Raw genomic sequence first — 12,246 nt, 5'->3', positions numbered from 1 at the left:
TGCTAAGTCTAAGGTCGAAGCTAACCATCGCACACTGGGATGGTAGGTAGAACACGCACAACACATCACCATACGATCAATTATAAATACCAACCCAGAGGTCCTTTATTCACACGATTTGACGTCATCAGTTTGTGTGTATTGATAGGCTTTTTAAATTTAAAAAAATATTATAACTAACATTAGGCCTACAAAACAAAACCTGATTTTTAAAAATTCTTTAACTCAAAAGAAATAACACGTTTGAAAGAGGAATATACTGCAGTTAACTGGGTAAAAGAAACGAAAAAATAAACTCATTACAATTAAACGAAACAATTTTTTTTTGTAAGAAGCACGCGGAAAACGAAAGTTTAAGTTTTCCCCTCCTGTGCTTGATAATTAATTAAACCCCTATACAAACTAGACTACCTCCTTCAAAACGATACCCTCCCCCCTTCAACACCCCACACTTCATGTTGAAAAATGGAAGGTTTCTCCCCGCGTTATGAAACCCCCTCCCACCTCTTCCTCCCCTCCTTTTGTAAGAAAACATATTTTTGTCAGGTCCAACATTAGCCAGACGTTCGCTTGACTGGGGATAAACAATAATTCTGTTGTGTTTCTCACCTCACCGCCGTTCGCCTTTTCATCCAAGAAACATCTAATGAGAGAAGCTTTCAACAGCAGTATAGATTTAGGCGCGATGTTTCTTTAGAAGATTACGTTATAGAGCAAACAAGCGATTAGAGATACTTTAGAGGATTAGTGGTTATATAGCAAACAAGAGATTATAGATTAGAAGATTACTTTATATATAGCAAACACAAGATTATCCAGACTTTGAATAGCTGGGTTAGAATTAGAAACTGGTGAATCCTCGTCCGATTTCGTATCCTCATAGCAAAACCTATTGTGTGCTCTTGTCGTATTTACTTGGGAAATAGCTATATCACTTTTATAAACATCGAAATGTTTATTTTTTATTTAAAAGTAGGAAAACTACATCGGAGGTGGGTGTCGTTCATATCTGACCTCACATACGTGAAGAGGGGCTTTTTTTTAAACGAAATTTTAGTAGTTTTTTCGCTTTTAAAATATTGTTTTTGTAGATTAAAAAAGATTGATCGATATATTTCATTTTGGCCGGACTTAGATCTACATATTTTAGAATGAGATTTTTGTTTTTAAAATTAAAAGTTCCAATTTAGGGATGGAAGCGACTCACCGAAGAATGAATTCCCGACATGGTTGGAGGGGGTCTGTCGCTTTGATAGTTTTGAAAATAAATTGAAACATAAATTAATTTAAACTAAATAATCTTAACTTACAGAACATAAAATGAAAGCAAAAAACAGTTTTATGCACGTGTTAAACCTATATCCTGCGTTAACGGAAAAAAAAAATATTTTAACTTTTTTGCTCCTCTTATTTAGCGTACGGCTTAATTGACAGATTTTCATTGTGCGTTAGGCCAAATTTAAATTAACCGAACCAAAATTGAATTAAAAAACAACAATTTTATAAGAACGTAGGCCGCATGCAGTAAACTAAACAACCCAACGTAAAGGTTTGTTTTTAAACCTTTAACATCAGATAAAAGTCTTTGTTGTCGTGTGCCCACATACAGGTAAATTTAGACAGGTAACCCAAGACAGGTAACTTTAGACAGGTAACCCAAGACAGGTAACTTTAGACAGGTAACCCAAGACACACAAGCACATGCACGCCAGCTGTGGCGCGTCTTCCAGAGGTAAAGGTCAGTGCCACAATACGGCCGTGTTCTTCTACTACAGACTGGCAGGCTAGTTCTCAAAATGTTCTAGCTCCGACACGGCTACGGGACGGAGAAGCCTAGAATCGCGTCTGTAAGGAGCGAATGAGTAAACAGCACGAAATATTTCTCCGTCTAGCACTCCTTTCGAAAAAGTGGATTGTGGAATACGTCACCGAAAGATGCGTGATAGTCCGAAATAGAAACGGAAATATCCGAAAATTTAAGAAGTCTTTTTATGTTGTAGACATAAGTCACATATTCTAATTCTAAGCACAGATTATAATGGGAAAATGAGATGGATTACCGTTTAAATAAAAAGCGAAAAAAAAATTTACTTATTTTTTTTTAACCAATATAGGCTTTTTCATAGGACGCATACTGCCATATTACGAAATTAAGGCGTGTTTCTGATACAAAAAAATGTCTGAGTTTTTAAATAAAAAAAAATAGCATTGAAAACCCTTTAGCCAAAAGGTGTGGGCGATTTAAAAAAGAATAGGGCCGGGCATTAGTAATAAAAAAAATTAGCAAAATTTAGCCGCGAAATTAGGTTTTCTAAAAATTGGAATCAAGGACACTAGTAAAGCTGATTAAATTTTTTTTTTCTCGATACAGAATTCGTCCGAGTTGGTCTGTGCTTTGTTGACTTAATGTCTGGTTGTTGATACCTCTCACAACTTGTGTGGAAATCTATCAACTGTTTGTGATTGCTTTGTGTGTTTCGGGCATTAGAAATCTGTTTAAACGATCGCTCCCACCAGAGTTATCCGACTTGTTTGCGTCAATCGGAAGTTTAGACCTACGCGCTGAGGCTAAAAAAGTTTTTTTTCTGGAGCCTCGAATAAAAAACCACGAACCAGGTCTCTGGTTCTATTGCCCTTACTGCCGTGTTACGTCACACTGACAAGTGACAGTTGTCTGACATAATCTGACAGTGGCATGCGTGCTATGTTAACATGGCGCTGAAACTATTTTATCTTTCGTTAACGGAAGCGCTGATAATTTCAACCAGTTTATTTTCGTATTCAAGTAAAACTCTCTCTGTGTTTAAATTAAAGTAGGACGTCTGAAAGAGTATAATGACAGCTAGATAAAAATACTAAAATATGTTAAAATTTATTGTGCGAAATGAACGGATTTAAGAGAGGGGTAGGCAATGAAGTTAATTTTCCTCACATGACAAAAGTATCCACTTCAAAATTAGATTTCTTTCTATCCATAAATAATATTCTAGACTTACTTGCACTAGATCTATAAGTCTAGGTATTTAACAAAGCGAACTTTTTCAGTGCACAATATATTGTCCATCTCTTATTTGCTATTGTAGGTAAACAATGTAGGCTCTATAAAGCTAGGTACAAGTAAGTAAAAAAGACGTGGATTCAGCGAACAACAAAAGACAAAAGGACAGGTTCTTGACGTCGGCGTGAGACTGGAGAAAGTTTGGCTTGAAATTCTTCCAGAAAATGTTGACTGGCATTAAGATTAGATACTGATTTGAGGTTGTTGGGGTGGTGTGTGGTAGCATGTGTTGGTGTGTGGAGGCGTTTGGTGGCGTGAGGTAACATGAGTGGCCGTAACCCAGAAGCCGTAGGTTTGAATTCATTCCAGTCCAAAATTAGGACTTGTTTATTGGGATGTTAATGAACCCAGCCAGATTTAGCCTGATGTGCACCAGATTTAGCCTGATGTGCACCTGAATTACAACAACAGCGCCTAACCACCCACTAGCATAGAATTCCCACAGAAGCAGACATACTCTACCTCCCCTGCTCTAAAGACCAACACATCCTAGAGAGGAACATCGTTTACACGTTTTTGTCTTGACATATTTCCTCAATCGATTTAACTCGAGAACTGTTGTCATAAACACATCATGTAGGCCTATTCAATACGTTTGCAAAAGATGCTATTAAATACAGAACCTCTATCAAAATTACAATTAAACTCATGTTAAAATCTCTTTCCACAAAAATTGTATAAAAATTACTTTCTGTCTTGATTTTCAAGCGTATGGTTGGGTCACGCTAATCAAAATACCACAAGTAACTGTGACGACTTTACGACATAGTGTTGTCGTAAAAAAAGCGTGCTACCTAGTGCATGTTATAGGAAGTAGGACACAGGAAGCGGATAGTAAGGCATTCCTAACCTAGCCTTACCTGTATACATTGTACCTGAACATTTTTTTTTTGTCAAATCTAATGCTGAATAACGACCTTTTCGGGTCAGCGTGTTAGAATGATAGTGGTATCAATGTGTCGTCATTTCTCTTGACGTGTTGGTAATGTTTGACAGATTGATGTAATGAATAAATTAATTTAAGACAACCTAGATTGGAGACGAGCACTGGGAGGACGCACGCGCCTGATGACGACTATACGTCCTCCCCGTCACTCTCGTGGCCGTTTGAAGGCAGCGTTGATGTGTTGCGGATCTGGATAGACTTTTTGCTGCGGTACACGTCCCACAAACCAGAAACGATCTCGGCCACGACGATATCACTCGAGTTTTTACCCACAAGTCTTAGCGTGAACACGCCGTCGTGACGTAGGTACTCCATGGTGAAACGTGTTGCCAATTTCTTGTCCGGTCCGGAGCCGATCCGGTCCATGATTTTGAGGAACTTCCTGACGTAATGAATCCTTGAGGACGGAAAAACCATCTGCCATAGCCACGACATCAGACTGTAGCTGGTGAGTACTGAGACGAACACCAACCAGAACCATAGAAAGATGTAGATTTTCTCGTTGAATAGGTTGATGGGCAGGACGCACTGGACACTGTAGTGGTGGCTGTTGGTCATCTGGCGTATGCTGAAGTCGCACATGGTGACACGGGGGAACCTCTTGGACGCGGTCCACTCGGAGCCTTTTATCAAATCATCCAGCACCTGGAAACCGTACAGGTTGTATTCCGTGGCTAAGAAAGCGTTAAGCATGAACAGCTGACCGATGGCGTTTGATATATACAGCACCTTCATAACCAGGTAGGTGGCGATGAGGTAGTTCCCGTACCTGCGTCCGCAGAGCAAGGAGAGTTTAGCGGAGAGGATGTGGCGGAGAGTCACACAGCACCGGTGCCGACTCTCTCGCTGGTTATCCAAACACCGGTCTATATGCCGGACGACGTATTTTATAGTGCGCATGCGTACTTCCGGCGCTTCGTACTGCGCGTCGCTAGCCAGCGAAACGATGCGGTCGACGTTGATGCCAGAGTGGCCGTTGAGGAGCCTCCAGACGATGCAGGGGAGGTAGAACATGAGGGCCTGGATGAGGAGCATGACCGGCACCCATTGGTAGTAGGTCAGTTCGTTCTCCACGCGCTTGGCGTGGCTTTCAGGCACGGCGTACTCCATAGGGATGTAGTAGGTGTTGGAGATCCAGCAGATGTTGTTGGTGTAGTCCACGTGGGCACCAGTGAACTGGGCGGGGCACCAGCACCTGGGGGTGGGGAATACAAGAGTTAACATCGGCTTTTTGTATGTGTGTGTGTGGGGGGGGGGGGGAGATAAAATAGTTAACGTCAGCATTTGGTGTGTGTTTGTGTGTGGGGGAGGGGGAGATAAAATAGTTACCGTCAGCATTTTTGGGAGTGTGTATGTGTGTGTGTGGATAGGTGGGGGTGGGGGGTATACAATAGTTGACGTCAACATTTGGTGGGAGGGGGGTGTAGGGGAATAAAGTATTTAACATCAGCAGCTGCTGAGGGGGGGGGGGGGGAATCGGTAATGAAAAAGTAAACAGCAGCATTTGGTGGGGGTGGGGGGGGGGGGGTACAATAGTTGACATCAGCATTTGGTGGGTGGGGGGATGGGTAATGAAAAAGTAAACAGAAGCATTTGGTGGGTGGGGAATAAAATAGTTTATTCTGCGTCTAAAATATATTTTTTTTTGTCAACACGGGGCGTGCTAGTATTTGTAACGAGTGAGTAAGAATTGCGTAAGTCATTCCCTTTTAACTGGACGCTAAATTTATGTCAGTAAAATTCGACAACGTACGTATCTGTTTAGATAAGGTGAATAATTGTGTAATTTTATTTAGGGGGGGGGGGAGAGAAAGGTTGATCTGGGAGGATAATTGATTGGCGGATTCCGGGGGGGGTGGTTGAGGCAATGTCATAGACTCCTTTAATTTATTTAGCTGGTCTTTAGCAATATGTGCGTTCATGAGCAGCCAGAATAATGTGTTGTATGTTATTATATTTGAATGTTTAAAATCCAGTTATTGTGCACGTGTAAATAGGGTCATCCATAAATCACGACCTATTATCTGACCCCCCCCCCCCCACCCGCTATCCCTCTTCTCATCACTTATCTTTACTAAATTACAACCCCCCCCCCCCCCCTATCTTTCTACGAGGTGACGTCATTTATGGACGACCCCATAGCTTGTGATACATCATATGAAATACTATTCATTCATTCGCACGGCAGAGATTGTTTAGGGTAGACTCTCTATATCACTCTATAAGATTTAGTTCCGCGCAAACTTGGTCAACGCCTTTTCCGCAAACAGTCTGAAGGAAACACATTTTTTTTAAAACTTCTGGTATTTTCATTTGGATTAGTGGTAATGTTTGTGTTTGTTTTTGTGTGCATACTTTTCTGTTTTATTTTAAATGTTTGTCAGATTCATGTCTGAAAAGTTTGAACACAAAAAAAAAAATGCGCGTGAGCAGTATGTGCACGTGAGTGCCTGGTCGTGCATCTACAGGTGTTTTGACAAGCTTCAAGCTCACACTTAAGCCTAGAGCCGGACGAAAAAATGTGTGTACCCGTTTAATTTTTTTTTTTTTTTTAAAAAAGATGATTGAGTTAAGAAAAAAAAATCTTATCTTTATTTGACGGATATTTTGTCTAGGCGGTTCTCGAACCTGGAGCCAGAACGTTTCGGTTTTGTGTATCTGAGCTCTTGCCTGCTGTCTTGTGTGTATGGATAACATTAAAATATATTTTTCTTTACCGTTGTAAAGAATTTACTTAGGCGTATTGTCCCCCCCCCCCAACCTTCTTGCCTTTTCACGTTCATAAATAATTAAGTAAATAGAAGAGTTGTGTTGAGGCGACCGGCTTAGAAATGTCAACACACAGACACGTGTTGGTTACCATGGCGACGAACTCGATGTTTACACGGCGTGTAGCGGTGTTTATACAAGGGTTTCTATGGCAACGATCTTTGTTTATGTTGAGAATGAGACGCTACTTAAACTTGTCGATACATTTCAAGAACAGCGGTGTTAATTAAATTTGTTGTGCTATGTTAATTATATTTGTTGTGCTTTGTGAAATGTATTTGTTGTGCTATGTTAATTATATTTGTTGTGCTATGTTAATTATATTTGTTGTGCTATGTTAATTATATTTGTTGTGCTATGTTAATTATATTTGCTGTGCGCTATGTTAATTATATTTGTTGTGCTATGCTAATTATATATTTTGTGCTATGTTAATTATATTTGTTGTGCTATGCTAATTATATATTTTGTGCTATGTTAATTACATTTGTTATGGTATGTACTTCTATAGCTCTGCATCCGGTAACGTTTAAAGTTTCGTTATGTCAAAGTTATGTTTGAGTTCAGGCTTAATATGATGGGTATTTACGTATATATATATATATATATATATATATATATATATATATATATATATATATATATATATATATATATATATATATATATATATATATATATATATATATATATATATATATAACGTGACAACAGATGTGACAAAAAACGTGTCAATAGACGTGACAAAAATGTGACAAAAGACGTAACAAATGATTTGCCGAAAGACATAATAAACGACGTGACAATAGACACATGACGTGATAAAAAAGTGACAAAAAAGGTGACAATAGACCTAACAATAGACGTGACAATATACGTGACAATAGACATGACAATAGACTTAACAAAAAGGTGACAATAGACGTGACAAAAATGTGACAAAAGACGTTACAAATAATATGCCAAAGGACATGACGTGATAAAGACGTGACAAAACGTGATACAATAGAAGTGACAATAGAAGTGACAATAGACGTGACAATAGACGTGACAAAAACGTGACAATAGACGTGACAATAAACCTGACAATAGCCGTGACAAAAATTTAACAAAAGACATAACAAATGACGTGACAAAGACGTGACAAAAACGTGACAGTAGAAGTGACTATAGAAGTGACAATAGACGTGACAATAGACATGACACATGATGTGATAAAGACGTGACGAAAATTTGACAATAGACGTGACAACGTGACGTGCTGGTTTACCTGATGGGGTCACCGACATACTGCCTGGCACTGACCACCACGGTGAAGATGATGAGGATGCCGGTGGTGTACAGATGGTTCACGCGGTCATTTAGGTCGTCGTCATTGCGAACTTTGACGTTTGCCACTCTCCCCACCGACCCGATAATACTGTCCATCCTGGGAGAGAGAGGGTTAACGTTAGTCGAGAGATCAGTTTAAAGGGTTAACGTTAGTGGTGAGGTCAGTTGAAAAGGTTAACGTTAATGGAGAGATCAGTTTAAAGGGTTAACGTTAGCGGTGAGGTCAGTTTAAAGGGTTAATGTTAGTGGAGACGTCAGTTGAAAGGGTTAACTGTCCATCCTGGGAGAGAAAGGGTTAACGTTAGCGGTGAGGTCAGTTTAAAGGGTTAACTGTCCATCCTGGGAGAGAAAGGGTTAACGTTAGCGGTGAGGTCAGTTTAAAGGGTTAACTGTCCATCCTGGGAGAGAAAGGGTTAACGTTAGTGGAGAGGTCAGTTTAAAGGGTTAACTGTCCATCCTGGGAGAGAAAGGGTTAACGTTAGTGGAGAGGTCAGTTTAAAGGGTTAACTGTCCATCCTGGGAGAGAAAGGGGTTAACGATAGTGGAGAGGTCAGTTTAAAGGGTTAACTGTCCATCCTGGGAGAGAAAGGGTTAACGTTAGTGGAGAGGTCAGTTTAAAGGGTTAACTGTCCATCCTGGGAGAGAAAGGGTTAACGATAGTGGAGAGGTCAGTTTAAAGGGTTAACTGTCCATCCTGGGAGAGAAAGGGTTAACGTTAGTGGAGAGGTCAGTTTAAACGGTTAACTGTCCATCCTGGGAGAGAAAGGGTTAACGTTAGTGGAGAGGTCAGTTTAAAGGGTTAATGTTATTGAAGAGATCATTATATTAGTGGAGATTTTTAAGGGTTAACGTTAGTGGAGAGATCAAATTATAGGGTTAATGTTTGCTAAGAGATAAATATAAAGGGTTAACATTATTAGAGAGATCAGCTTAAAAGGTTAACGTTAGTGGAGAGATCAGTTTAAAAATTGAGGGTAGCAGAAATTCGAAAGGTTAGGTTTAGAGGATATTAGAAATTTAAAGGGTTGAGTTTAGAGGATATTAGAAATTTAAAGGGTTGAGTTTAGAGGATATTAGAAATTTAAAGGGTTGAGTTAAGGAGAGAGAAAATTATTTAAAGGTTTCAGGTTAGCAGATACAGGGCTATAAAAAGGTGGAAGTAAGTGGATAGTTAATAATTGTAGAGTTCTGGTTAGAAAATAGAAATCTATGAAATGTTGATGGTAGGAGATAGAAAACTATTATCTTTAGTAAAGTTTACTTAACTCACAAGTGATAGACGTTAAAAGAAAAAAAAACTCAATTTGAGAAATGTTTATAAAATATGTCTTGCATGGAGAGACTTTGAACCTGTGTACTGTTCAATGTAAGGTAACGCATTAAACACGTCTCGAATTGAAAACTAGGGGCTGAAAGTTTGCAGAAATGGAAAATATCGCAGGTTTGTTTGTCTTTTTTTGTGTAGGTTGATGATTGTACGCTAGTCAGCATGAGATTTTGTGGTTGAGTATGTTATTGATTTATGCTATTTTTTTGCCTATTATGCAAAGCTAAAAAGAAGCTAGTACTAAGCCTATAAAGGTTCTTTTTATGGACTTTTATACAAATGATTTTAAAACTAAAATTGCTAACATTTTATACAAATACACAATAACGAGAACAATCAGTATGGAACTAGGATTTAACAATAAAAAAATATCAGATTTTGTAATGGAGACGAAAAAAAAAAAGTTTAAACTGGTATTTCAGACAAAATAACACCAAATAAAATATGTTCTGAGAAATTAAATCTCTGGGGGTTTTCGGAAGTTGGGATTTGGTATAGATTTAGGGACATGGATGGTACCTGTTTTAAAATTGTGTGATTTATGTGGGATCATAAACCTTACACCAGGTGTGGCTGCAAAGTGTTTAGATTATCCTAATTTATTTTAGTGACTGAGTGAGGTGTTCTGTTTATAAACATAGGATAAGCATTTATAACGTGTCAAGCCAACACAGAAAATTATTGCTATAAACTCTAGCTGCGAAACAAGCGAAGTTTTTAAACTTTTAAAACTTTTGCTATAAACTTTTTTAAAAAACCCATGGAGTTCATAAATAGACAGGGCATGTATTGGTCAAATTCGGACCTAGTACACACTTTAACACAAATGCATATGCGATGTACATACTTTCAAAGAAATCCACATACGAGGTATCACCCATAACGAGTACATACTTTCGCGAAATAGATACTTACATGGCATATTCAGGATACTTTTACAAAGCAGGACAAATTTGACATAAATTATCTAAATGAGCATATTGTTTATTAAACTTGTATATCGAGGCATACAATGCTGTTGTATGCCAATCATCAAGGCCATATGGTGCTTTTATATGGCACACATTAAGGCATATGGTGCCAATGGATGTCGGAGATCAGGGATTATGATGCTGTTGTATAGTAGATATCAAGACATATGATGTTGTATGCCATGCATTACATCAACAGTTTAAACTTTGACAAATGAAAGTTAGAAAAAAGTGTGTTTGTACATGAGGGGGGGGGGGGCTAAAGATTAGCGAGGGCATCTAATTTGATGGTTGATTTAATTGTCCAGCCGTAGATTAAGTGGGGAAATGTTGAGAGCATAATATGAATCTAAAGTGGTGTAGTCATTCACTAGCGTTAATGTGTAAGCTGAGCTGAAAATAAAAGCTTAAAAAATTATTTTCGCGAAAACTTACAATGTTATTTATTTTCGCGAAAACTTACAATGTTATTGAAATTATTTATTTTGTCTTTCGTGGTTAAATACATTAAGTTGAGTTATCTACCTTCAACAGACAAAAATAGAAACGGTGACCTACGGTTAAAAGGTCATGGGGTATGAAGGTGAAAGATGGGAAGTATTTGATGTGAAAATCTTTGGTTTAGGAGGAATTGTTTGGTGTGAAATGTTCAATATAAAAAGGTTACATGTGAAAATAATTGATATGAAAATATTTGTTGTTGAAATATCATTTGTTAAAAATGATTTTTAATGTGTATTAGAAGTCGAGTTTATGATAATAATTGATGTGAAATATTTGTAGTGAAAATTTTAATTATGAAAGTAATTGATGTGAAATATCTAGGATACAAAGAGGTCAGACAGAAAATATAAAAAAAAAAATTTTCAAGGCATTTTCGTTTATAAACCCAGCAAGGTCAAGGAGTCGGCCTTGACCTTTGGGACGATGATTTCTGTATACAAAGGATGCAAGTTTGAACATGCTAACATGTTAAGTGATCTCTACCACCTGTTAACCAGATCTGCAGTGCTAAGCAGTCCGTGGTGGGGGTAGGTGAATGGAGCTGAAGTCTGCAACAGTAGCAGAGGTCTGTCGTGGTAATAGGAGTCGGTAGTGCTATTAGGAGTTTGTAATGCTGTCCGGAGTCAGTAGTTCTGTCAAGAGTCGGTATTACTATCAAGAGTCTGTAATGGTACCAAGAGTCTGTAATGCTGTCAAAAGTCTGTAATGCTGTCAAAAGTCTGTAATGCTGTCAAAAGTCTGTAATGCTGTCAAAAGTCTGTAATGCTGTCAAAAGTCTGTAATGCTGTCAAAAGTCTGTAATGCTGTCAAAAGTCTGTAATGCTGTCAAAAGTATGTACTGCTGTCAAAAGTATGTAATGCTGTCAAAAGTCTGTAATGCTGTCAAAAGTCTGTAATGCTGTCAAAAGTCTGTAATGCTGTCAAAAGTCTGTAATGCTGTCAAAGTGTGTAATGATGTAAGGATTCTATACTGCCTTCTTGAGTCTGTAATACTTTCAAAACTCAAACATAGAACAGCTCTGTAATTTAAACTCTTGCTTTGGGCAATAACTTTTAAAGTTGGCTTTAGTTTAGGTTTAGATATCAGGTAGGCTTTAGGTTAGGTTTAGATATCAGGTATGCTTTAGTTTAGGTTTAGATATCAAGTAGGCTTTAGGTTAGGTTTAGATATCAGGTAGGCTTTAGGTTAGGTTTAGATATCAAGTAGGCTTTAGGTTAGGTTTAGATATCAGGTTGGCTTTAGGTTAGGTTTAGATATCAGGTTGGCTTTAGGTTAGGTTTAGATATCAAGTAGGCTTTAGGTTAGGTTTAGATATCAGGTAGGCCCATCTTGCTCCGT

General features: G+C 38.3%; 1 protein-coding gene across 4 annotated transcripts in view; it reads right to left on the bottom strand.

Annotated features, from left to right (window-relative positions):
• Positions 1 to 3,049: 3,049 nt before the first annotated feature.
• Positions 3,050 to 12,246, bottom strand: part of LOC131947154 (innexin unc-9) — a 187,132-nt gene continuing 177,935 nt past the window's right edge. For all 4 annotated transcript variants that reach the window (XM_059308263.1, XM_059308265.1, XM_059308267.1 and 1 more), the window contains 2 exons: positions 8,044 to 8,202; positions 3,050 to 5,199 (listed from right to left, as the gene is read on the bottom strand). In XM_059308263.1, the coding sequence (XP_059164246.1) occupies positions 4,134 to 5,199; positions 8,044 to 8,202 (1,225 nt within the window). In that variant the 3' untranslated portion in view covers positions 3,050 to 4,133. The remainder of the gene's footprint in view (positions 5,200 to 8,043; positions 8,203 to 12,246) is intronic.

The sequence above is a fragment of the Physella acuta genome, unplaced genomic scaffold, assembly GCF_028476545.2.
Source record: "Physella acuta isolate Inbredline_101_S28 unplaced genomic scaffold, ASM2847654v3 ptg000585l, whole genome shotgun sequence".
In the NCBI taxonomy this organism is placed as follows: domain Eukaryota; kingdom Metazoa; phylum Mollusca; class Gastropoda; family Physidae; genus Physella; species Physella acuta.
Note: the sequence above shows the minus strand (reverse complement) of the source record. Positions and strands in the feature narration are given on the sequence as shown.